The sequence below is a fragment of the Phalacrocorax aristotelis genome, chromosome 2, assembly GCF_949628215.1.
Source record: "Phalacrocorax aristotelis chromosome 2, bGulAri2.1, whole genome shotgun sequence".
Classification (NCBI taxonomy): domain Eukaryota; kingdom Metazoa; phylum Chordata; class Aves; order Suliformes; family Phalacrocoracidae; genus Phalacrocorax; species Phalacrocorax aristotelis.
In genome coordinates, this window is record NC_134277.1 from 36,374,651 (window position 1) to 36,399,526 (window position 24,876).

Sequence of the window (24,876 nt, forward strand, 5' to 3'; positions counted from 1 at the left end):
TTTTTAATCAAACTACTTATCCTTTTAATGCAGCTAAGCCCCTATTTTGGTTTTGGTGTCTGCTCTGTTTTTTAAGCATTTGGGTATACTTAGGAAACAGGTGTAGTGCTTTCTTGGGTGAACAGAAATAGGCAGTAGATGGAAGGATAGTGGAAAAAAACTTATGTATATGTGAGTATGAATAACCTTTTTGAACCAAATGTGTTTATCAGGAGTTACAGTATGTGACATTTCACAGTTTGTACTTAAGGAAGTACATGCAAATACTTCTTGTCAGCCTCTTTTGAGGGGATCTGAACATATAAACTTCAGAATGAGTCTTTCATTTAAGTAGGTCACTTCCTTCCTTTTTGCTCTTTTTCTCTGGCCTAATTCCCAAAACCAACTTTGCCAACAGATGCCTTAACTTTGAGGTCGCTGGGACTACTTACCTGCTTGCAGCTGAACATATACTTAAATCATTTCAGCAATATATTAGCGAATCCCACTTCTCTGTAATATTGTCTAACGAACTTTTTTTAAGGAAGTAGGCTGATGAAGGAGCACAGTGAGTGGCAAGTTGAACCTACGTAGCTTTGGGAACCTCCCTCTCTTTCCCATCAAGGAAGGAGCAGTAAGCGTGATGTCATCTTCCAGGTAGAAGTGCCAGGCTGTATACATGAAGACAGGAAGAGCAGGTGACAGTCTCATTTAAACACTATCCATTCCAGCATGGTGAAGGCACTATCTTTTAGTGCTAGACTGTGTGCAAAAATGACAGGCCAGGTGTGGTTCCTGGGCCATCAGCCGGAACATGCTCTAAGACATCTTAAATTTTTTTCTTTTTCCTTCTGAGCCACTCCTGTTGCTGTATCTAGTTTTTCTACCTTCAGCATAATGTGTTGCCTACTTCTCAGCTATTTTTTGCCTTTTATTCAATACATTTCCAGACAATTAGTGAATTGTTAAATAGGTGTTCAGGATTTTTGGGCCTCAAAGAAAATTTAACTCTTGTTACTGTGTTGGAGAGATGACCAGCTTTTCTGTTTATGGTGGGTTTAAATTTTGGCTAAACGTTGTAAACACTGATGTTGGGGTGTGTGTGCATGCGTGTGTGTTATGGTGGCTGGTATAATTTGGAAATGTACAAAATGATGACTAAAAAAAAGAGAGAGAATCTGTCAATAAGATGATCTTGAATTTCTGCATCTCAGTGGTGTTTAAACTCATTAAAATATATTTTCCACCCCTCCCAAAAATATAATCCAACAAAAACCTTCAAAGTATTAAAAGCAACTAGTTCTTTTATTAGAGGTGGTTTTGTACAAGGTGTCAGAAGTGCTGTGTCTGTAAGTTTGTTTGGAGTACTCTTATTGTAGTGTGTGTCTTTTTTGGAATCTGTTTATTCCTTCCTCAAAAATGATGGAACACTGTGTGTTGCATTGGCTTTGCTGTTAGCACTGTGGAACAATTTTCAGGGAAAGGAAGAATGGCTCAGATGCACTTCAGTGATACTTCCATGCTTCAGATTGACGGTATAGTCTTGCAGCTCTGCTGAACTAGCAGATTTGTGCTGCTGCACTATGCACTTCCCTTCTTGTCAGCCTTTGCATTGTTTTTCTGTATCTTATCATACAGAAAAACCTGTATCCACCTGTTCTTATAAAGCCCCATAACTGAAGAGCAAGACTGGTAGAATTAATTTACTGATTTATTTATTTTATTAAGTCCTGAACTTACGATAGTCTTCCTGATACTTGAAATCAAGAGAGATCTGGCATAGGTGCTCATACAACATTGTATGAATGTTTCTTTCTCACAAAAAGAGACCTCTTTTGGTTCAGGTATCTGTCTAGAACAAGAACTGTCTACTGAGTGACTGACTCGGTTAAAGAATAATTAGAAAAACTGACAGACAGTGCTTTATCTGTAGGTCTTTGGTGAAAATCTTTTAGGGGAAGTGTTCTACAGTTTCCTGCTGTTAGTATTGCCTTCAGAATGGATGAAAATATTTTTCAGCTTGTACTTAAGTTTAGACTCTTTCCATGTGTTATACTACTGAATCTGGGCCAATGACTACTTTTGGCTTTAAGATCAAATAACTGTCTTGGGACTCTCATTTGCCATTTGTAATATACAGGAACAGTATGTGGATAATTGAATTCTGTTGTTTGTCTTGAGGCAGTCAGTAGATTTGGTAATGCTTAATTTTATTTGGACTCACTACCTGTAGGAACAGAGAAGACTGACACCTCACGAATCTAAAGAGGTGTGAAATCCATTGGTACAAAACTCAATTTATTGCTGCTAGTGAAAATCTGAATTGCTGTTTCTGAATCCTAGTTCACGCGCCCAGTCTTAAGTTTGGGTATCTACATGTCCAGTTGCTTCCTATACTTCTTTCCCATCTTGTAGTCAAGTATGTATGTATAATATGCATCAAGGGGAGTTATATGGAGCCAGAGTATGGTTTACAGGTATTGTCAGAGCAAGAAAGGTGTAACAGGCACGCGAGACCAGGAAATTACAACGCTCCTTGGTGTATTCTGCTTAAACTTGTTCAATATGCTAACAATTCATTTATTAAGCACGGGAAAATCACAGTTTCAAGCACATGTGAAATTTATGTAATTGCATTGTGAATTTCAAGTACTTTGAATTTATATTAAAAATTTGTCATTAGACTATTTAATTCTCTACCCTTTCAGCCATAATTTAATCCTATGTCAAGCCAAAGTGATGCATGCTTGATTGTATCTTTTTCCTTCATAGCCCTTGATGTCCATTGTTCTGGACAGGGGGATGGTAATTAATTTGAGAACAGAATTTTTAAATACAGAGACTTGGCTTCTTTCTTGAACTAATGGCAGGAGCTCATTCAAACCAGTCTCTCTGGTATTAAAAAGTAAGTGTTGATTCCTTCTGTGTGAAAGTTGGCTTGTCTGGGTCTGAAGACTTATACTGAGAAGTGATGTGGTATTTAAATCCTGACACGGTGTAGAAAACCAGAAACTCTGGCAGAGTTTCTGCAATTGAGAAAGCTTCTTTCATGTTTCAACTGCTTCAGTCATTGAATACAAATTCCTTCTTATGGGATCAAGTGTCATTGCTATTTGCTATCATGGCAAGTTTTTGTAGAGAAATACTTGGTGCCACCAGTAAGCTTGATTTATGGGAAGGATGTTATATGAAGAAAAAAAAAAAAACAAAAAACCTTTCCAAGCAGTGTGCTATTATTATCACTAAAGTCTCTTCCATATTGAGTATTCCAAAGGAAATTTCAACATGAAGATCTGGTACTTCAAATTGATCTGTATGTGCAGCGTAACGCTTGTAGGTGGACCAGCAATCCAGTGAGTGCTTGCCTGGCTATGAACAGGCTGCTGGGCTTGTGCCTTTGTTAGTGTGCCATTGGATCTGTCCAGGGACAGGCGTTCTGGCAGTCGCCTTGCATATGGTTTACTTTATATCTGTTTTCACAAGCTGTTTCCCCTCCCAGCTGGACCAAAAAGCAAGCTCAGCATGCTACCTTGCAGCTTTGCACATCCATGTAGCTGACGTGGGCTGCTTGAAAATCTCAGCTGCTCTTTGAGGAGAGACAGATGACAAGATTCTGTCTTGAGTATAATACTTGTTCTTGCACCACATGGCAATGTGTGCAGGTATGCTGGGGGCCACGTTAACAGTCAGGATATTCAAAAAGTCAAAGTAGACTCAAGATTTCACTTGAGATTTGGGCATGCCTCCAGGAACATTGTGGTGGAAAATGAAAGAAATATAGCTGATTACTTAAAGACCAACTAAACAGATTAATTTCCTTTTCATCAGACTATGCTTTGTTTCAGACCTTTCAAAATTATGAGGAAGAATGTGGCCATTTAGCTTCAGTGCTGAGTTTGCATGAGTCAATGACTACTCTGTCTACTTGATTTGTACTACCTTGCGTGTGCTGTACGACCTGTCTGCTGAGATAGTACTTGTGTTCTCTGTTGCCACTATGAATGTCATGAATGTTTTTCTGACCTTGTAACACACAGAAATTGTTGGCTATCTTAGCATTACGGAAGAAGACATCGTTGCCCTTTTAAGTTCACTTGGGAACTTGAGGGTAACTTTGTGTTAAATTATTCTGCAATCTCAAAGTTAGTTGTGTCCAAAGAACCAATTTATCCATAGGAGGGTATGTTGTTCCCTTTTGATATATCTCTCAGGCCCAATACTCCTCTGGTAAAGAGGAATTTAATGGGGAGTATAATAAGCAGAAACTACTGTGGATGGGACTGACTGCTCTCAGAACTCATTTAGTGTGATGAGACAGTCCTCTTAACTGCCATGGTGAAAACGGTTGGCAATGCAATTACTCTTTTCCAGGTCAGGACCCAGACTTCATAAAACCTTCTTGTGGAAAAGCTGAAACATGGAATTATTTATCTATTGCAGTGGAATTCCAAGGCGGGGGATGGAGAAGAATCATGGTCCTTAACCTGCCATTTCTGATTGTACACGGGAGGACTTTAATAGGCTGTTTTGAGAGTCCTTTCCACTTCTTTTTCTGTTGACGGCTTTAAATTCTAAGTAATTCTGACTACTGATACCCAAGTAACTAGGCCTAGAAACTTGTGCAGATCTGAGACGTTCCATTGTCAAAAATCAGTGAGGTTCTTGCCTTAGTCAGGTGTTGCTTGTACAAATACCTTCCTCTTCTCTTCTCCCATCCCTTTCTCTGAGATCCCCAAGCAGTGGGGGAAGGAATAGGACAAAGGACTTGGGTCAAAACCAAGAGAGTTGGTGGCTTTTATTGTTTCACCCTAAATGGGATTGCAGAGTTATCAAATGAGGATATGTATGAACTGCTTCTAAGAAACAGCAATTGCAGTTTGGAGTCTAGAAAGAAATGATCTTAAAATTTGTTTAATTTTTTCCCCTCTTTAGATTTTCTCGTGTTTCAGATGCACTCAAAAAGACAAGTTCCATCATGGCCTCATGTTTACAAGAAAACATGTTATAAAAGAGATAATGAAATGTGAGTAAAAGTTGTAGTTTTAAACATTTCTACTTTCAGATATTACAGCAATTTACCTGTCTCAGAAAATGATAAAAAGCCTTGAGAGACTGTATTATTTGGTTAAGTTTTGCAGTGGTGTGAACTGTCCAAGAAGAAAAGTTCGTCTGTCTTTGTATTTGCCAGAATTTCTTTTGAAAAAAAGAAATTAGGTGAAGATCTGCAGAACTTGGCTTGTGCAACAGTAATTGAGGGAGTGATTTCTGCGATGTGGGTGACTAGAATTATGTACTTGAATAGTTACTGCTATCAAAGAAGAGAAGTAAATTGAAGTGGGATGACTGCCTTCCAGTGCAGCAGTTCTTAGGCTCTGCATGCTTTCATGTCATCTGGTATGGGCTTGGTACAATAGCAGCAGATTATATCTGGGCATATAACGTGTTTCTAACTTCCCACTTAATCTTTAGTTCAGGTAGTAAGCTGTACTTCATTTAAGCACATTCTTTGGACATTGGGAATGAAGCCATCAGTAGTTGTTGGAAGCAGGATTTTTGTTTATATATGGAGCTGATCATTATATTTCTGGGCATGAACTATATTCCCATCTTTTACTGCAGCCCTTCCACTACGCTGAAGTTTCAGTTAAGTCCTTGAGCTTCTGTCATCTAGTATCCCACTTTCCAAAAGAAGAGTTGAATGGAAAGATGTTTAAAACTCATTGTTTAATTAGAAAACTTGTAACTATTTGATCACAAGTTATTCACTGTAAGCCTTTACTCTAGAAGTTCTCTGGTTTTGCTTCAGTTGGGGTGACAGAGTACATGACTGAAAATTCAGTTGTTCTTAGGCAACGCTCAGTGAAACCAAACTTGGTATTCTAAGGAAATAGAGTACAAAATTTTGAACTTGCCAGTATGCATCACAGGTACAAGCAAAAAATATCATTTTGAAGATACCCTTTGCTATTTCTGTGTCTGAGTCCACCTCATAAAACACAACGTTGTCATTCAGTGTTCACAGCAGTAAGTTCAAAACTGACTTGAAAGTGAAGGTGGTGAACATTCAAAGTGAACATTTGAAGAAGTAATTTTCTTAAAAACATGTGGTTTTTAATGCAAGCAGTCCCAAGAGCACTAGAAGTAACTTTTTCCACTGTTACTGTGCCCAGATATTCTTACATTGAAATTAATTTCCCACTTTAATTAAGCATTTGTGATCCTAAATAAATCCTGACAGCATATTATGGGGAAGTAGTCTGGGAGATGAAACACATGATTAAATGTGGTGTTGTTTCAGGGAGTTTTTCAGTTCCCTTCAAAATCTGAGTGTCCTTTTCCAGGGTTCTTCAAGGGACTAAAGGAAGGTAACTGTTAAGGATAAAGAACAGGTAATTTTGTAAATCTTGACTGTGTTACATTAAAATAAAAGTATAGAATAGAGTCTCTTGCTTGGGAAGTGACCAGGATGCATTTTGGGAACTCATGCACATCAAGTAAGCATTTAACATGCTATGAAGTTTTGCCATCTCCTGTATTAAAGTACAAAGGTTTTATGTGGTATTTTTCACCATTTAAAAACATCAGCAATGTTGTTCTGTAAACTAATTTGGAAAAGCCATTTTCTATCCACTACATCACTACTAACATTCCAACTGTGTTTTGGTAAATTTTCTTTGTAGGTAAGGCTTTACCTCGTGTCCTTCAGAGTAAACAAGAACAGCATCATATGACAAGGGTAGTAAAGAAACATTTTAGTTTTTTTTTTTTCTGTTGCAAAAGTCACCCTGAACTATACCATTGTTAATTTAGCAACTTGTTTTTATAGCTTCCTAATAAGTTAGTTTGGGCAGAGATGGGGGTTGCTTGCATAAGAGGGATTATTTTAGTGGAAGTGGGAACATTAGAGTTTAGGAATGAACTTCAAATGAAACTTCTGGAAAATGTACTAGATGATCATGTAAAATTGAAAACTGAGGTCTTAGGCCAGAGATAATTTCATTTACATTTTGTAATTTTTGCATTTTCACTCCTGTCTTAAATTTTTCACTTGCAAGTTGTAATGCAGAGGAAAACTTTCAATGAAATTAAGTAGACTCTGAATTAACTGAAAACTTCCCTATGGAAGTTTTGCATGGTGGGTCTTTTTTCCTTCTAGAAAAATGGGGTAGATATAATAGTCATATAATAGTCAAATATATTTTCTATTTTAAATTATAATCACTTTCCATTTTTTTAATTTATGTGTTGAGATAGTCTAAATCTTTTCTAAAGTGCTTCAGTTTATTTTGTACTCTTGCTATCTTGCATTTCAGCTTTCTGCATATGAATTGTCCTGGTTTCGGCTCAGAGTTAATTTTCTTCCTCGCAGCTGGTGTAGTGCTGTGTTTTGGATCTAGCATGAGAATAATGTTGATAACACAATGATGGTTTAGTTGTTGCTAAGTAGTGCTTACACTAAGGCAAGGACTTTTCAGCTTCCCATGCCCTGCCAGGTACACAGGAAGCTGGGAGGGGGCACAGCAAGGACAGCTGACCCCCAACTGGCCAAAGGGGTATTGCATACCATATGGCATCATGCTAGTGTATAAACTGTTGTGAGTTGGCCTGGGGGCAGTGGTTGCTGCTTGAGGCTGTGCTGGGTGTCAGTGGGTGGGTGGTGAGTGGTGGCACCGCTTGTTTTTCCTGGGTTTTGGTCCTCTCCCCTCATTGTTTCCCTTTTCATTACAATTTATTATTGTATTTTATTTCAGTTATTAAACTGTCTTCCCTCAACCTATGAATTTTCGTACTTTTGCTCTTCAGATTCTCTTCCCCATCCCATAGGGGCAGGGGGTGAGCGAGCGGCTGTGTGGTGCTTGGTTGTTGACTGGTGTTAAACCACGACATCAATTTATTGAGCAATCTTCAAATGCTTGTGCAGATTCTGTAATAGAACCTCAAATAAAAATATTTTTGTCTGCATTGATGCAGATCTAATTTAAGTACTCCAGTGTTTTGGGTTGGAAGTGATAATTAAATACTTCACAATACCAGAGATCTGAAACAGGGCATACATGAAATGTTAATATAAATGTGTGCATTAAAAGGACATAGGTGTAGGTTTTGGAGTGGCTGCATCATAATGGGGCAATCAGATTTCGGAAGTGGTTCTTCAGATGCTTTAATTTAAAAAAGCGTTCTGCTGTTGTTACGGAATAAGGCTGAGAATATGTTAATAGAGCTTTACATCACTCAATATCAAAACCCTTCATAAAATTCTTAATAGTTAGAATTCCTCAGTGTCCACTAGGCTTAAAGCTGTAGAAGGAGGTAGTATTACAAGCAGCAGTAATATCTGGATGAAAGGTGGTTTCTGGTGAAATTCATTGTCTGAATATTTTCACTGAAGCAAAAGAGGATCAAAACCAAAGTGCCAAAAACTGATTTGAAGCCTAGAGTAATAGCAGTGGGAGCAAACAGACATGTAGTGTTTTGCACTTAAGGAAAAGGACACTTTGTTCAGCTACAAACTTAAGGTTTGGAGGAGGCAGAGGCTCAAAATTATCTATTATATTCTTTTGTGGCAGGCCAGTAGATTGAGCTGACAGTATAATATAACTGAGAAAGTCAAAATACATCTCATGATCTATCTGAATCAGTAGAAAAGGAAGTATTAATGGTGCTGTGCAAGGCACTCATGGGACTTTTGTCTGATATACTTTGCACAATTCTGACTGTCCCTATTGAGGAAAGGTGCAGGCTGGAAGAGGTGCAGAGAATTATGCCAGGCTTGCTTATTTCCCAATTAGTATAGGAGGCAAGAGAAATTTTATGCCTCTTTAGGGCAGAAAATTAACCTCTTTAGGTTAGAATAATGAAAACTGAGGTGTTGTTTGCTAGCTGTAAATAATTTGGAGCAAGAACAGCGAGCAGAAAGAATTGCTCAGAATTCAAAAACAACAGAAAGAATTGTTTAAGCTAAATTTCGTATTAACCAAGATTAATAAAAAGCCCAGGTATCTGGAATATAGATTTTTTTTTTTTTTATGATTTCGTACTGGTGCTGTGGTGAGTCATCACGTGCTTTCAGATGGAAGGATGCAAGCACCCCTGAGATGCAAACTCCAGTGGAACCAGCAAGATCTCTAGTGATCAGATTCATCGTGGGTCTCTGGAGGTGCAGAGTGTTGTTACTTTGCTATGCAGTAGAGTACCTGATTTGTGTATTGGAAGTACCTTGTCTTGTTTGCAGATGTACCCAAGCAAGTTACAGAAAAGCTCTGTAACTGCTGACAGTAGAGTACTTCACAATCTGTGAATTTTAACTTTCTTCTTTGAAAATATGCCTGCATAGTATGCCTAGATGGAAGTGCAAATGGTTGAAGAAACATGTTCATAACAGAACTTGAACCTCCTGTTTTGTTGCTGCTGGGTCCCTGTTCTGAGAAGTGAGGCAGCACATACAACTTGGAAGTTCCGCTGCTCTTCTTTATCCACTATAACAATGTGGATTGGAGACCAGTAACAAGATGAACCCACCTAACACTTAAAGTGGAATTCCCCTTTCCCTTTGGAAGGGTGTTTACTATTTTCTCTTCAGGTGTAAATTTAGTACTTGTGTGAAGAAGGGATCTGATTTAGGATCTTCATTGATGTACAATTGGCCTTAAGATAAAGTTCCCAATGGGATAAAATTGTATAGATGGTTCTGCATGACTTCACCTCAACTTTTCCACCAAGAAATTCGTACACCAACCTGAACTATTTTTTTGTTACACATAACTTGCTCCTGGGTATATAACTGTGGTCTTTACTTACATTGTTTGTATTTTGTCAGTTATGCTGTCTTCAGGCTCTGTCACCCTGCAACAGATAAATAATTTTGAGTTCTGTGACGGAAATACAGAGATACAAAGCTTTGATTCATCTGGAAGGGTGCATATTAGACCTGAAAAATTAAGATAGAGAGAAAGGCATCCTTCAAAAGCTGAACTTACTTTGTTGCATCTGTTATGCTGGCATTTTGGACTTCATAATTACTGGAATTAATTGCCTGTATATGTGACTGCAGAGAATACAAGTTTCTTCATCCAGCTGTTACTTGTAAAATACCAGGGAAGGTGATCGATGTGATCCAGTAAGTTCAGCTTGTTGTATAAGTTGAGTGGAGTACAGAATACGTCCTGAAACTTGTTGGATTTGTACTGAAACTTTGGGTACAAAGTAGTATCTTAGACTGCATATCTACTGAATGCATGTTGCCTTCATTTAAAAATTAGTTTTAAAATATCCATTAGTACTTGAAGTACTAAAGTACTTGAAGTACTAAGGGTATATAGGCTTTGTTCACCAAAACTGAGATTTCTCCTGGGGCATATGTTAGTATTCATTTAAAGTACAGTAATCTTTGTGTGACATCAGAACATACGTTCCTAACATCTGTTGCTGATAAGTATGGACACTAATAAAAAAAAGAAGGAAAGAAATAATTCGGCCTTTTTAAAAAAGCTTTTAGTTGACTTGCTTTTTCATGCTCCAGTTTGTGCTTTATGGTAGTTGAAGCTTTTGCATTAAATTCCTTCTGTATTTTATTTCAAATGCAACTGCTGCTTGTAATTTGAGGCACAATTCTGTTTTTAATTTCTCTCCTCTTGGAACACTTAAATTTTTTCTTACAACGGAAGCTTTTATGTATACAATCCTACTTGTCTAGATTTATAGGTAGAGGCTTTCAAAAGTATAGAATATCTCCTTTTCTTTCCACTGACCTTCACTGCCTCCAACAGATTTAGATTTCTGGATTACTTAAACACTTTTTAATAATTTCTTCAGTGTCTGGACTATTTGGTCTCCAGATTTGTGCAGCTTGGCAGGTACAGAGAAATGCTTACATTTTAAAGTGTTTTCAAAGATCTCCTCAAAGGTTATTTCTTCCAAATGGCAACATATAAACGTTTGTAATAGCAAGAGGAAAAGTAGTGTTTCCTTTAAGCTGTACGTTATCATAACTGTACAATACACAGTTTAGAGGGGAAATGGAACTGGTTTCAAAATTTGGCTCCTTAGTATGACCTTTTAGGACGACTAATGCAAATAATCAGCTACAGCAAGAGCTTCATTTATTTACAGCAATGTGTGAAGTTTTCAGAAGCCATGGAAGTAAATTTGTTTATTTGTTGGCAACTGGCAGTGGTGATGTTCAGCAGTTCAGCAAAGATTTACTGTAGTTATTAAGCTTCTGATGAGCAGTGTTTAGAAGCTGTAAAGCAGCATATTAGCGATTTAGTATCAATTCATAAAGTAATTATTTGGAGACATAGGTCTGCTCTTTTTTTTTTTAAAAATGCTGTGAAAATTCTTAGGTTGAGCTCAAAACAACCACTCATAGCGTAACTTTTTCAGTATTGCTTGAGTTGCCCTGGAGAAGCGCAGGCACCTGTAATTGAGCCAGTGGTATTTATGGGTTTAAACTGGGGCCTTCTGTGTTACAGAAAGAGTGGAGATTTCTGTCTTTTAGGATCAATATGAGTTTCCAGTATTTATTTAAAGGTAGTATTTACATGGTATGAAAGCTTATATAGCAAATTTCAAGAAGAGTAATAGTAGTGAGTGATGCTTTCTATCTGAATGAAGGATACTAGGAAATAATTACAGAATCACAGAATCATTGAGGTTGGAAGAGACTTCTTCAGATCATCTGGCTCAATCCCCCTGCTCATACAGAATCAACCCGACTGTGTCCGTTAGGTTTGGAATATCTCCAGGGATGGAGACTCCACAGCTTCTGTGGACAACCTGTTCCAGTGAGCATGAGAGACAAATGACATAAAAGGAAGCAAGAGAAATTCAGACTGTAGGTAAGGAAAACCTTTTTCATCATTAGGAAGTAGTAGAAGTGGTTGCCAAGAGAAGTTGTGTAGTCCATCCTGGGAAGTTTTCAAGACTTTACTGGGTAAAGCCCCGAGCAATGTGGTGTGCTGTCATAGCTGTCCCTTCTTAGAGCATGAGTTCGGATTAGAAACCTCGTGGGTAACCTTCCCACTTAAGTTAAGCTTTCATAACTTGATCCAATTATTTCCCTGAATGTACCCCTGGGAGGAAAATGTTTACTTTTTCATAATCTTTTATTTTAACTGATAACTCTTAAACAGTTGTTTATGCTGTAATTCAGTAAGAAATGCTACTTTTTTAGTGGAGCATGAGAACTATTTCAGCAGAGAAATGGAAAAGTGAATTCTCTTTTCAAATAATTGCATGCCCTGAACCTTTCAGAAGGCATCTTAAGCCCTCCTGCCTCTTCCAGTGTGCAAAAATACCGTAATGAAGAAGCAATTTCATTAGGTGGCTCAGACTACAACAGAGGAATCACCAGGCAGGTTTCTGCTGTCCTACCATTTATTTGCTGCAGAGAACTTTCAACTGTGGGCTTAGACCTGTACGATTTAAACCATTATCTGACAAAGAGAAGCTTCTCATAAAAGACACATTCGGCATATTTGTGCGTGTGCATGTGTATTCTTCCTCAGTTAATCATCATCTGTGCCTGAAGCTTGCATCAGTCTTTCTCTAATTAAGAGAAGTCTGGAAACTTGGTAATATTTAACACCTGTATAGGCTTATCTTCAAAACCTCAAGCTTAGTTAGTGAGCATCAAGTTAATTGCCTTTGTACTTTACAATTGAGATCTTTTTCTTCACAGTCCTTTAAGAAAGAGAAGCCTAACAGAATTTCCTCAGTACAGGATTTTAGTGTATCTCTTATCAATATCTTATTGTTGGTCATGAGATATGTATCCAAATAAGATTTAACCTTTTAATTCAGCTGGTTTTGGAGATGTAATGATTTGCTCCCTTTTTATCTTTGCTGAAATAATTTTAAAATAGTGCTTTTCTTTCCAAAAGATGCAGCTGTGAGGTCCATCTGTTCATCAGAAAATTTGTGCTTCATCTTTTTTTAGACAAACTTCACAGCCTGAAAGAAGCATGGCTACAGTGTTCAGGACAGGGAAGGGTTGTTTGCTTTTCCCCATAGCTTTTGTGACCTTAAGAGTCATGAAGAAAAATGGGCATGTAAGATTTAGTTGAGCTAGGCTAGATAAGGTTAGGGACTGCTAGAGCTTCTAATTATAGTTATGCTAAATTAGCTCAATCTTCACTTGCCAGGAGGCTTGGAGAAAATGAAGTAAAGAATTAGTAAACACTTCTTAGCATTTATGTTATTTCTTTTCGACATGCAAAAATTCAGTGGATAGAATTTGAATATTCAGGAGAGCATTCATTCTTATAAATTAAACTTTTCCTCCTTCCATTACTAATTTGCTGTCATATATGCTATTCATTTCTGCAGTCAGTAAAGTATGCATGCCACAGACAGCAGCTTTCTTCATTAAGCAGTTGTACTGTCTTTCTAGAGGAAGTCCACTGTATTCACTGAATGAGGAAGGAGTCCTGTTTAGAAAATGTGCCTACATGATGTTACAGTGGACTGCTGCCCAGAAATACTTGAGTTAAGGCAGCAATCAATAGGGTTATGGCTGCATTGGCCCAACACTCTCTGCTTGGCAGTTGTTTTCGAATAGCCTGGATAAAACCTCACATTGATGTAGATGCAAAGCCTTTAGATGCTGGAGAGCCGAAGTATCGTTCCCTACTACAGTGAGCAACGTAGGCACAGCTTGTATGGGATTGTGTAACTGATTTGTAGCGTATCGTAGAGGAGCAGAGGGGCTAAACTTCAGTTGTGCATTGTGTTTATAGCACTTCTCTGAAGGTATTTCTAAATGCAGTCTCTGCTCAATGAATACAGTTGCTGACTGTGAAAACGCAAACATAATGTTGTATGTGCTCACTGCATAATGCTTTCCCAGAGACTTCTATCTTAAAACCTGGTTTCTGAAACTTTAACAGTAACAGAGGGCTTTGTCAGTGTTTCACGTATTCTTGGTCAATAGTCTGTTAGTGAATGAACTTATTTGTACTAGCTCAGAATCTTAATTTGTTCATAGGTGCTCCTTTTCTCAGACCTAATTGTTATATGCTGCCAAAAATGTTACAATTTATAACTGGGGAAAGAAGTGGCCAATACAAAATAACTTTTTGCCTTATGTTAAAGCATAAATAAATTTTTTTAAAACATGAATACAAATGGAAAAAATTTATGCAGCTGTCATTGGTTAAGGGCTGTATGAGTTACAAATGAATCTTCTTTTGTCTATGCATATCGGGTGTCTTGTGAAACTTTCCTTTTGGATGTATCCCTCTTGAAAAGGTTTTAAATCACATGAGAAATTGTTTCCAAAGTTTGTGTGTGTGACAAGATTTTAATCTAACTTTCTAGACTTTGTGTGAAGCACCAGCCTCACCAATAGTCCTTGAGGTATTTGTTCTACCTTCCTATACAGATGAGTATGTCATGTGGAAATAAATATACATATGTTTGTTTAAATATCTTATGTGTAATTTTCTTTTCATTCCTGTTAATTTGTAACCTTGAAGACTAATAAAATGAAATTGAGCTAAAAATAAAATTGTGCAAAGTATTCACTTTGGAAAGCTTTAATTTTCCCCAGTGAGTGACACATTTGTCTTCTGTCTGCAAATCTGGAAAATTTATTTAAATGTATGCTTCCTCTTTCCTTTACATAGAATTAATGTAGACAAGAATTAGGCACTGAAAGAAAGAATAAAATTAGATTTAATAGAAGAGTCACAGTTGAGAGCATGGTGAAAACCTGTCTTTTTGTTACAAATACAAGAAAAGAGTTATCATAGTATCTTTAACTTCTGTTTGATCTGAATTTATTGTTGTAAGGTACAGTATGTAGATTAAACCTTTGGAGCATCCTTTGGTTGTTTGAAGAGCTATATGTGAACTAGGAGGAGTCAATTCTAGTTAAAAAATTTTGCATTAGTAAGTAGGATTTCTGTATTCTTATGCATCAGGATGCACGCTGCTCAGTTCCTCCTGTTCTGTCTGGAGGCCGTTGTCAATGTGTATTTCCTGTGATGTGTGTGTTCCTAGATGGTTTTGTTAACCATTGTGGTCACCCATGCCTAGTTCAAGCTGCCCTCACAAAAGCAAATCCTTTTTTGTTGTGATGAGAATTTAAAATTTTACCCAGATGGGTCTTTGAATATAGGAAAAGGCTTGTCTTCAGAGAGAGGAGGTGGTGCATGGTAGAGGTCTCAAAGCTAGTATGTTCTTACCAGTTTCCTCTAAAAGATGGGGCAAGAGAGAGCCAATTAATTATCCACTGCAGGAAAAGCACACATTTTCTTTTTATTGGGCACCAAAGTATTCAACAATAAGGAGCACTCCTGACAATCGGGTTTATGTGGTTTGTTCACTGTAGTCCTTAGTTCTTGTATGCTGGACTTATATGTAAGTTCTGCAGGTCTTCCCCCTGTCCCCCCTACCCACAGTGAGTAAATTCTGTCAACGTTTAAAGGGCAGATTTGCCAGAGAAGAGATTGGAGGCTCAAAAGGCAATTTCTGATAGGGTATATAGATCTGGTAGTCCCTGAACTCCTTAGCTATATCTGTTTCTTGCTTGTTAGGACCTGATCTTTTAAGTAAAACTTTCCTATGTGAGAACTTACATCTTCGGCTTTCATTCCTGCTGCTCAAAGATACTTTTCTAGAAGAGCTAAGGTGGCTTTGCCCCAGGAAAGAAAGAAGTGAAATTGTTTTAAAGGCTACTACTTGAAATTCCATGTGTATCTACATTATTCTGAAGGTCATTATAATTAAGCCTGGAAACAACATATCTCCTGCTGTTTGTATTTTAATAAGTTTTTCTCCCCTAGAAATGAACAAACAAAAGCCTGTTGAATAGTTACATAAAAATAATAATAATAATAAAAAATAATAAAAAAATAGTACATTTACCAAAGTGTCTTCCCTGCCCCCTTAAATTGTCTTTGGATAAATCAAATTGTTTGAAAGTACACATATGAATTCCTAAGGCATACGTAGGTCAATATGTTGCTTAGACTTTCAAAGCTGTTTTCGCATGTGAGCAAATATTAGCATTTCATATTAAACGGGAACTACGTTTGAAGCTGGCCTGTGACTTGCATAATAAATGTAAAATGCTGAAACTAAAGTGCTTAGTCTAGTGTGCTACAAAAAATACCCCTGTATTGTTGTATATTCTTTTTAAATAAACCAGCTGAAATAATTCCTGTTGGAAGATGCTCCTGATAACTTTTTGAAAACTAACATTTGGTCATGTTCTGAATTTTTTTTGCCACGTGAATGTAAAACAGTGAAACACTGTGAAGCATGTAAACACAGTGAAGCACATAAATATTGCTCTAGTTTTCGGTTACCATGTATTAGGTAACAGGTACAAAGACTTTGTTGAAGCTTCTTAAAGCTTTCTCCTGTGCTAAAAGTTTTTTACTTAACCTTCTAGCTTGTTAAAATAAGGGGGTACTTAGCAGTATTATTTTTTTATTCAACTACTTAGAAAGGTCTTTCCTTTAAGAAGGGGAACTAGCTACACTGAGGCAGTAGAGAGACCCACATTGTGTTTTAATGTAGACAATCCAAGGTGAGTAAAGGTGCCTTATCCCAACTTACATATGCCTGCCTTTTTGTCCTTTTTGATTTTCTTTCTAATGTTGAGGTAATGCTATTTATAGCTAAGATGACACTTGCCGTGGTGGTTGTGCCATGAAAGAAAGCAGTCATCAGGTGCACAGCAAGAAGTTATTTCTGAAAACAGCTGGTTTTGGTTTTGATCACCTGGGGTGCAAGTCTGCCTTTGTGAATTTTTTGAACTCTGCATGTTGATAAAGGTGATTGCTGCTTTCCAAGAATGCTAAAATATACTGAAGCAGTTTTGATGCTAGAATTTGTGGAACCTTTATTAAATAAAATATTCAGATTAAAATATCCTGTCTAGCTTCAAAAAGCTTGAAAGTCATTCTTGTGAAGCTTAATGTGTATTAATGTGAACATTTGATCATTCTATGATAAGCAGAATTCTGAAAGGGTTATGCAAGAAAAAGCTTATTAACATGGAGATATATAAGGAATGTCTTTTATTATGCACGCCTCTGTCAGCATCAAGTGCTGGAATTGCAACTGGTAGTTGAGATGTATGCTTTGACCTGAAGGAAGCTTTACATTTTTACTCAGATTATTTATAAGAACAAAAGTGCTAACCTGAAGTCCCTTAAAAACAATTTACATAACTGGTAAAAATGTAAAGAAAGCTTATTATTATAACACTTGCAGTATTTATGCAGCACCTAGTACACTACGTAAGTTGGCTAGAAACATGTCTACTTCTGCACATACTAAAGCTTGCATAACTGCATTAAGAGTCATCAATCTGTAACTAGGAGTTGAGAAAATGTGAAACAAGGCAGTTGCATCTGCAGGTGAGCTAGTCAAGATATAGGACATACCTAGCCTGACGAAGATGTGAACTATTTACAGCTTGATTTGGTGACTTTACGTAATGTGTGATTGCTAGCGGCACTTAGTCTATTAAAAAAAGTAGAAATAGTATTGCTTCAAAATCTGAAAGCATAAAGTGTCATTTTCCCTCCTACTCATGGTTTCACAGAAGATTCACTTTTTGGAAAGCGAGAAGTATGGTTAAAACATATTTTTTAAAAAAATGCAGTCTTTTGACACACACTACTGTAGTTAAAATGTGGCACACAAGACAATCTGATTGTTGAAAAGTCAGTTCCACTTGACAAAGAATGGCCAGGAAATTTTTTCTTGGGTGGAATTTTCTAGAAAGAATTGAAATTGGAAAGTAGGTGTTGAGAAATGCTGTTTGTTCTGTTACTGTGCAGTGTTTCATAATAGCTTTCATTATAAAGCAGTGAGGAAAGTTAAGGGTAAATTCCTGTGTGGGAGAAGGGGCATATAGGCTTTCTAATTTTCTTCATATATGCTGCTATGCAACATGCGGAGCTTTGCAGTACGCAGTGGTTTTTTGAGTGCTTTTCAGCTTGTTGGGGATCTCAACAGAAGATTTATTTTTAAAGTATACCTGTCCATGTGTCTATTTGACCAAACACATATAACTTGGCAGGAGTTTAAAACAATACAGTTAAAAACAAGACCAGTATAGGTTATTCATTTCTAAGATAATACTGTGGGATAAGAATATTTAGTTGCATGTTGGAAAACAGGAAAAGAAGGACCATCTACTTTGCAAGGGACATCATAACTATCTCCAAGGGTGCCCCTGTTCCTGCTTAGCCTAAGCTGGCACATGTTCATCTCTGCAAAGCTCAGGGCTAGCTGATATAATCCCTGCTAAGGGCTGCTGCACACGTCCCCAGATGCGCAAGAACTCTCTAATGTGTGAACATACTGAACCTGTTGTCTAACAATAAAGATCTGTTTTTCTCAGCTTTATCTGAAATGGGAGGATTGAAGCACACAGTTATAAAATAAATTCTCATGACTCACCTCAGTGACTTCACGGGATGGGACAGCTGTGATGGTGGGATATTCTGACTTTTTCTTGGGCACTGTTGTTCCCGCTCACCCAAGTTGCTGCAGTTCTCCCTGTGAGTCAGTAGATAACCAGGAAAATGTCCACTGAGGGTACTGGGCAGGCACAATATGTTTCGCATTCTAGGATATACTTCCATTGCAGTGTGTTGTGGTGCCAGGTTGGTGTTAGCATCTGCACCATCTACGCTTAGTGCTGAGTGCAATATGTCAGAACTGTCATTGGAAGATTATGCATACCTTATACATAGCTTATGCTTGTTTGTTTTCTTCAGTCTTGAAGTAGTAGTGAATCCTGAAAGGAATGTGCTGGGCGTGGATTTAAGTTGATCATGATGATAAGGATTTGGATAGATCCTTTATTTCCACCTTTCATACAACAAAAAAACCCTTCTTTTTCCATTCCGTCCACTTGGTCTCAGTAGATGTAGTTGGCTGCTTAATATTAATAAATATTAATAAATAAATATTAATAAATATTAATAAAATAATATAATAAAATAAATGATAAAAAGATAGTATTGTGGTGTTTCCCAGAGCTTTTGCTATTTATGCAAGCCTATTTTGGGCAGTACTTACTTTTTGTTTTTGTTTTGTCAGCAGCCATGCAGCAGGTCCTGGATAACCTCACTGATCTGCCGACATCAACGGGTGCTGAAGAAATAGACCTGATTTTTCTTAAAGGAATTATGGAAAACCCTATTGTAAGATCACTTGCTAAGGTATTTAAACTTGCTGCTCTGAGTAGAATCTGGGAATATTTTGATCCTTAAATTGTTGTGTGAACTTTGAGTATGGATCGAGGTATTAACAATGGCTTTTATGTACAGTATGTCTTATTAAAAGACTTGAAGGAGTTCTCGAAGATTTGGTATAATGTAATTTCTGTGCATGCTGATTTAATGTTACATAGAAGAGTCTAGAGGAAGAAGAAAAATTCAGAAACTCCAGAAATAATGTGGTAAAATTGTTTATTAAGACAATGTGAAAATACGTGAAAATAGAAGCAGTTGGTTTTAATATAGTCTCATGACCACTGTTGTGTGCAAAACCCATATGCCTTCTGACTTTTAGCATTTTTGCCAAAGGTGAAAAGTGAGAGCAATATCCTCTTTCCGCCATGGCGTAAACAAGTTTTCTTTTTGTCTTTGGTTGAGTAGGTCTTTCTGAACAGCCCAGTGAAATATTCTCTCCATGCCCATTCCTGGGTCTCAGAGTAATACTGGGACCTTTGATTGTCAGCTCTCTGAGGCATGTGCTATCCTTAGTTTTGGTCTCACATTATGCAAGTCTTTTATTTATAGATGGTACATATTTATAAATATGTACAGTGATATTTACAAAAAATCTTTGGACTCTGTAATTAAAATGTAGGAGATGCACTGTATATTGCACAACATATATTCTTTCTTAATCTTACTTCATAAAAATAACCTCCTTTCATGAGGAAGAACCAGTTAACTTAAATGTAGCTGTCTCTTTAATATGAGTAGACATCTAAAGCAATGCCCTCTGGGCAGGCATGCAGTAGTCTGTAAAGCTAAAGGATTGTTGTGCAGGGATTTTGCTGGGTATACAGATCTGGAAAAGAAAACTTCTCATAAGAATTCATATAAAAATTTACTTCTGCTTAGCCATTCAAAAAAACTGGTTTTAAGTGGAAGACATTGCATAGTAATAAATTTTGAAATAATGGTTGTGTCTCATCTGCTAGTGAGATGACTAGCAGAGGGAAAGATTTGTGTATTAAATTTATTAGAGTAAGTAAAAGCATTTTCTTACTTAGAGTTGTTTCCAACTTCAGTATGTGCTGCATACGTCATATTTAGTGTTTATCATGAAGAAAATGTCCATTGCAAAGCATTTTTCTTCTTATCAAGAATTTGTGTTTTAATGGCCAATTACAATTATGTAGAATTTAATGACTAGCAGATGTAAAAAAGTGCTTGTAATGGAAACAGACTCTTAACTATAAAATTGCTTTATTTAGAATGCTGAAAGGTTTTAATTGTGTTCATATGGCATGACTTCACTCATATTTTCATTTGTAATTATTTTGGAATTAAACCCAAAAACTCAGTCCTAACCAGCAGAACTAAATAAGGACAAGATCAAAACGACAACACATTTAACAAAGTATATGTAGTTCATATATATCCATTTGTCTCTAAAAATATATAAAACTTGTTTTTCTGTTAGAAGAGCTAGTTTTAACAGAATAGGCAATTCTCAGGACCCTGAGATGATCGGATTATTTAAGCAGATTCATTTCAGACTAGGCCAGAAACGTAAATGCTTTTTCATTTTCCTTTATTAGTCAGTTATTAAGAGTAAACATTATGTAGAGTATTCCAAAAAGGAAAAAAAGAAAGTTAGGGAAATGTGCCACGAGCCATACAAGCTTATTTTTTTTCTTTTCCATCCTTAAAAAAATAAAAGCAAGCAACAAGCAAAGAAGTAAGCCTATAATATTTTACAATGCAAAGTTTAGCTAATCTTTTCAAATTGCATTAAGTTAATTTCACACTTTTTCTGTCTAGAATAAAGGCATCATGGTAGTGATTACAGATCTTTTTCAGATAGGGTTTTTTACTGTACCCTTCCATTCTTCGGTGGGTGGTAGGGGAAAGGGGAAGTAACTCTAATCACTGTAAAATGCATTTTCTTGTCATTTACTGAGGTTTATGCTCAATTCTAACTAGCCTTTAGAGTTGTTATGCTTTTTTGAAAACAGTTGTTGAATTTGGAACATGCAGGAATTTTACTCAGTTTTGCTACTGAACTGTGTTATCAAAATTCTCTTCTGGATTGTTAACTATTCTTTCGGACCTCAAAACTTTTCTGCAGTCACACTATTGCTTTTAGTATTGTAGCATAGCCTACAGCATACCAGATAAATGCCTACCCCAGGCCAAGGAAGCATCTTAGGTGTAATCTATAAACGCTGAGTCCAGTATTTAGGATATCAGATTGGAGGCAAAAGCCTTACTATTTCAGCATTTGGCAAGTATAATAAATATTGAATGAATCAAAACACTCACTTCACTGTCACTGTTTCTGAAATGATGAACTGAAAGAAAAATAATCGCAATATCTAAGTTGGCTCTTCCTTTTTTTTTTTTTTTTTTAAACATACCATTCCATATCTTGCTACTCCCCAACATATTACAGGATCAGAGGTTGTTGACTGATAAACATTCTGTTTCCCGGTATGTACGTGGCCTTGATTTTGGATCAAAGGGTGAGGATATTTGTATTTAGATTGTACTCTCTGTTAGTGGTAGTATTTTAAAGAAAATGTGTGAGAAAGAAGGTAACCCATACTCTCTAATCTGATAAAGGTTTGCAGTTGGAGTATGTTCAAAAGTCAATAGATTTATGTTTGTATTTGCTGTAAAAGAAGTAAACTTTAAAAGAAGGATATTATTTACTGAACATGTTATATACAAAGTAGCATTCCCTTATCAGGGAGAATGCGTGTAGGTGCTGAGCTTCCTATGACTTTGTAATCATGGTCATTCAGTTTGTGTGTGTTGGTGTTGGGGAATGTTTGAAATGTCTTTCTCTATGTTAAGTTAGCCTTTCCAGTGGTAGATCATCAGTCCTGCAGAAGTACCATTTTATATATATGAAGTAGAATTTAATACTCAGATGATTTCAAGAGGCAAAGTTTTCTGGTTTTAGCAATTTTTTATTTTAACTTCTGTTTTAAAGCACTAATAAGACAGTAGATGTGTTGTGACTACCTTCAGATTATATATATGGGAAGTATATATGGATGACTCCCAAGTATATCTGTTATTTCTTGTGTTTTTACATGCCAAAGCGATTGTTCTTTTTTTGAAATTCTTTTTGCTACGGTGTTATAAGTAACTCTGAATTGAATGCATTGAGAATCTTAGTTATTTTTGGCCTCCTCTTATTTCCTAATTTTATGATACAGCACTGCCTGTAATAAATAAGTAAGTATTTGGATTTTAAAGATATTTCTCTTGCAGCTCAAAACAACTTCCTTTCCATGAGTTTAAGTATCTGCAGTGTTTAGGAAAGGGTTACGTTTGCAGGAACAGCTCTAGAAAGAGATAAAAAGTTATCACAGTATCACAGAATGGTTGAAGTTGGAAGGTACCTCTGAAAGGCATCTGGTCCAACTACCCTCTCAAGCAGGGTCACCTGGAGATGGTTGCCCAGGATGATGTCCAGATGGCTTCTGAAGATCTCCAAGAAGAGAGACTTCACAACCCCTCTGGGCAAACTGCGCCAGTGCTTGGTCAGCCTCGCAACAAAAAAGTGTTGCCTTATGTTCAGACAGAGCCTCCTGTGTCTCATGGTGCCCATTGCCTCTGGTCCTATCACTGGCCACCTCTGAAAAGAGCATGTCTCTGTCCTCTTTGCAGCCTCCCTTCAGTTATTTATACACGTTGATGAGATCCCCGCCCAAGCCCTCTCTTCTCCAGGCTCAACAGTCCCATCTCCCTCAGTCTTTTCTCAAAGGTGACATGCTCCAGTCCCTTCATCATCTTTGTGGCCCTTTGCTGGCCTCTCGCCAGTATGTCCAGAATGGTACACCGTACACCAGGTGTGGCCTCACCAGTGCTGAATAGAGCTTGACCTTCTGGCAACACTCTTCCTAATGCAGCCCAGGATACTGCTAGCCGCCTTTGCCACAGACTTTTCTTTAGAATTTCTTTTAGTTATGCAGACTTTCCTTTAGAATTTACTGCTTTGAAGGTGTTTGAATGAGAGGAGTCTGAGTAAATGCTTCTCTTGCAGACTATTTTTTTTTCTAAGCAGATTCCATAGTTCCTTTTTTCTCCTTCTTCTAGAAGGCGTACTTGTACTGAGTTCTGAAGCAGAAAAGATCTGAGGCCTTATACTGTTCAGAGGGAACTCTTTGGTGTATATAGCATAGAGTTTATAGGAAATAAGGACATAAGCAGCATCTCTGACAGGTGCTGCTCATAAAGTCTGTTGGGTCACATAATTAAGCATGCAAAATCCTTCAGCAGTTTTAAAGATAAAATATACAGGTTATTCTATATGTAATTCTTCTGGCTTTCCTGCTAAAGGTTGCACCAAGAAATGAATTAAAAAGTTTATAAATTGGAACTACTTGAATTTTATTTATAGTATAGTCTCATTTATTTACTCTTACAGGCTCATGAGCGACTGGAAGATTCTAAACTTGAGGCTGTCAGTGACAACAACCTGGAGCTGGTGAATGAAATTCTTGAAGACATCAGTCCCTTAATAAATAAAGATGAAAATATTGCAGAATTGGTTGGAATACTCAAGGAGCCTCATTTTCAGGTGCCACCTTTTAACAGTATATTACCAATTTACTGTATCAGTGTCCACATACAGATCTAGGAATAAGAATGAAACAAAACCTCAACTGTAGCAAACTAGTATTTAGTGTTATACTATTGAATTCCACTTGAGTTTCTGTTATAAGTCTTGGACAAATATTTACTTCCTATAGACTAGAGTTGCCATAATAATTCCCTGAAGGCTTCATCCTTAGCACTTCCAAGTGGTCTCAGTTCCTGATACTGACTGTTCTCCACCTCAGTTCAGCTGTTGGCATTCATACTCATGTGTAAGATGTACAGTTTGCAGAGTGAAGGAACGTGTTTCTTCTGTGATGTGGTCTGCACTGCAGTGTAAGCTGAGGCTCTGCATCCCTCTCACTGTTGCTCTAATCAACATAAATGAAGTTTTGACATACGGTTGTTAAAAGAAGTTGTTTTTCTATAGCTGCCTTTCTCTTACCAGCTTCCATTCTGACCCTTGAAAATTAGGGTTTGTAAATCCTTGGTAGATTATGGACTCTTTTGGCAGGTTTCAGCTGACTTTAGTACTTAGCTACAGGTATCCTGTAGAATAACATAAGCAAACCTTTTGCCGCAGTATAAATGCGCTTCTTTTGGCAGACAGGTATAGAGTCATAGACATTATTGGGGTATATGAGTTTAAACACACACTTTTTTCTAATTTTTCAGTTATATGTTATACATAGCGGTGAGGTGCATTACTGCTTACCGTAGGTTACATACAGGTAACATAAACACTGTGGAAATGCTGTCAAGCTGTGGGCTGCTGGAAGAAGGAACACGTTAGGAGCTCAGCTTTTGAGGTAGTAGCTATTTTAAGTGCTGACAGTTCCTCTGCCTCTTCTGAGAGGAGTATGTTGGCCTCCCTTGTGCTTTTATTTGTCCAGGAAGGCATCATAGCTAAGCGATCAAAGACTACCATTTGGAGACTTACTGGTGAATAAACCTTCAAATCAGTGTTCGATCCCTTAGCAGAAATTGGTACTGGAGAGGATGAGTTTGGAAAAATTGGTAGTTAAGATGCAAAAATAATGGAACTGGGGACCAGCTGGTGCAGTGACGTACCTGACAAAGATCCATTGTGTAAGATAGAGAAACT

At 37.2% G+C, this 24,876-nt stretch overlaps 1 protein-coding gene and 1 long non-coding RNA gene across 8 annotated transcripts in view; both read left to right on the forward strand.

Annotated features, from left to right (window-relative positions):
- Nucleotides 1-24,876, forward strand: part of LOC142052657 (uncharacterized) — a 320,817-nt gene that overhangs the window by 52,003 nt on the left and 243,938 nt on the right. The window lies entirely within an intron of this gene.
- Nucleotides 1-24,876, forward strand: part of PALS2 (protein associated with LIN7 2, MAGUK p55 family member) — a 56,791-nt gene that overhangs the window by 12,618 nt on the left and 19,297 nt on the right. For 2 of the 5 annotated variants that reach the window (XM_075083049.1, XM_075083051.1), the window contains exons 2-3: nt 19,048-19,166; nt 23,602-23,754. In XM_075083049.1, the coding sequence (XP_074939150.1) occupies nt 19,050-19,166; nt 23,602-23,754 (270 nt within the window). In that variant the 5' untranslated portion in view covers nt 19,048-19,049. Of the gene's footprint in view, nt 1-4,911; nt 5,003-19,044; nt 19,167-23,601; nt 23,755-24,876 lie in introns of all 5 variants that reach the window. The other 3 variants (XM_075083047.1, XM_075083048.1, XM_075083050.1) reach the window with 3 other exon arrangements.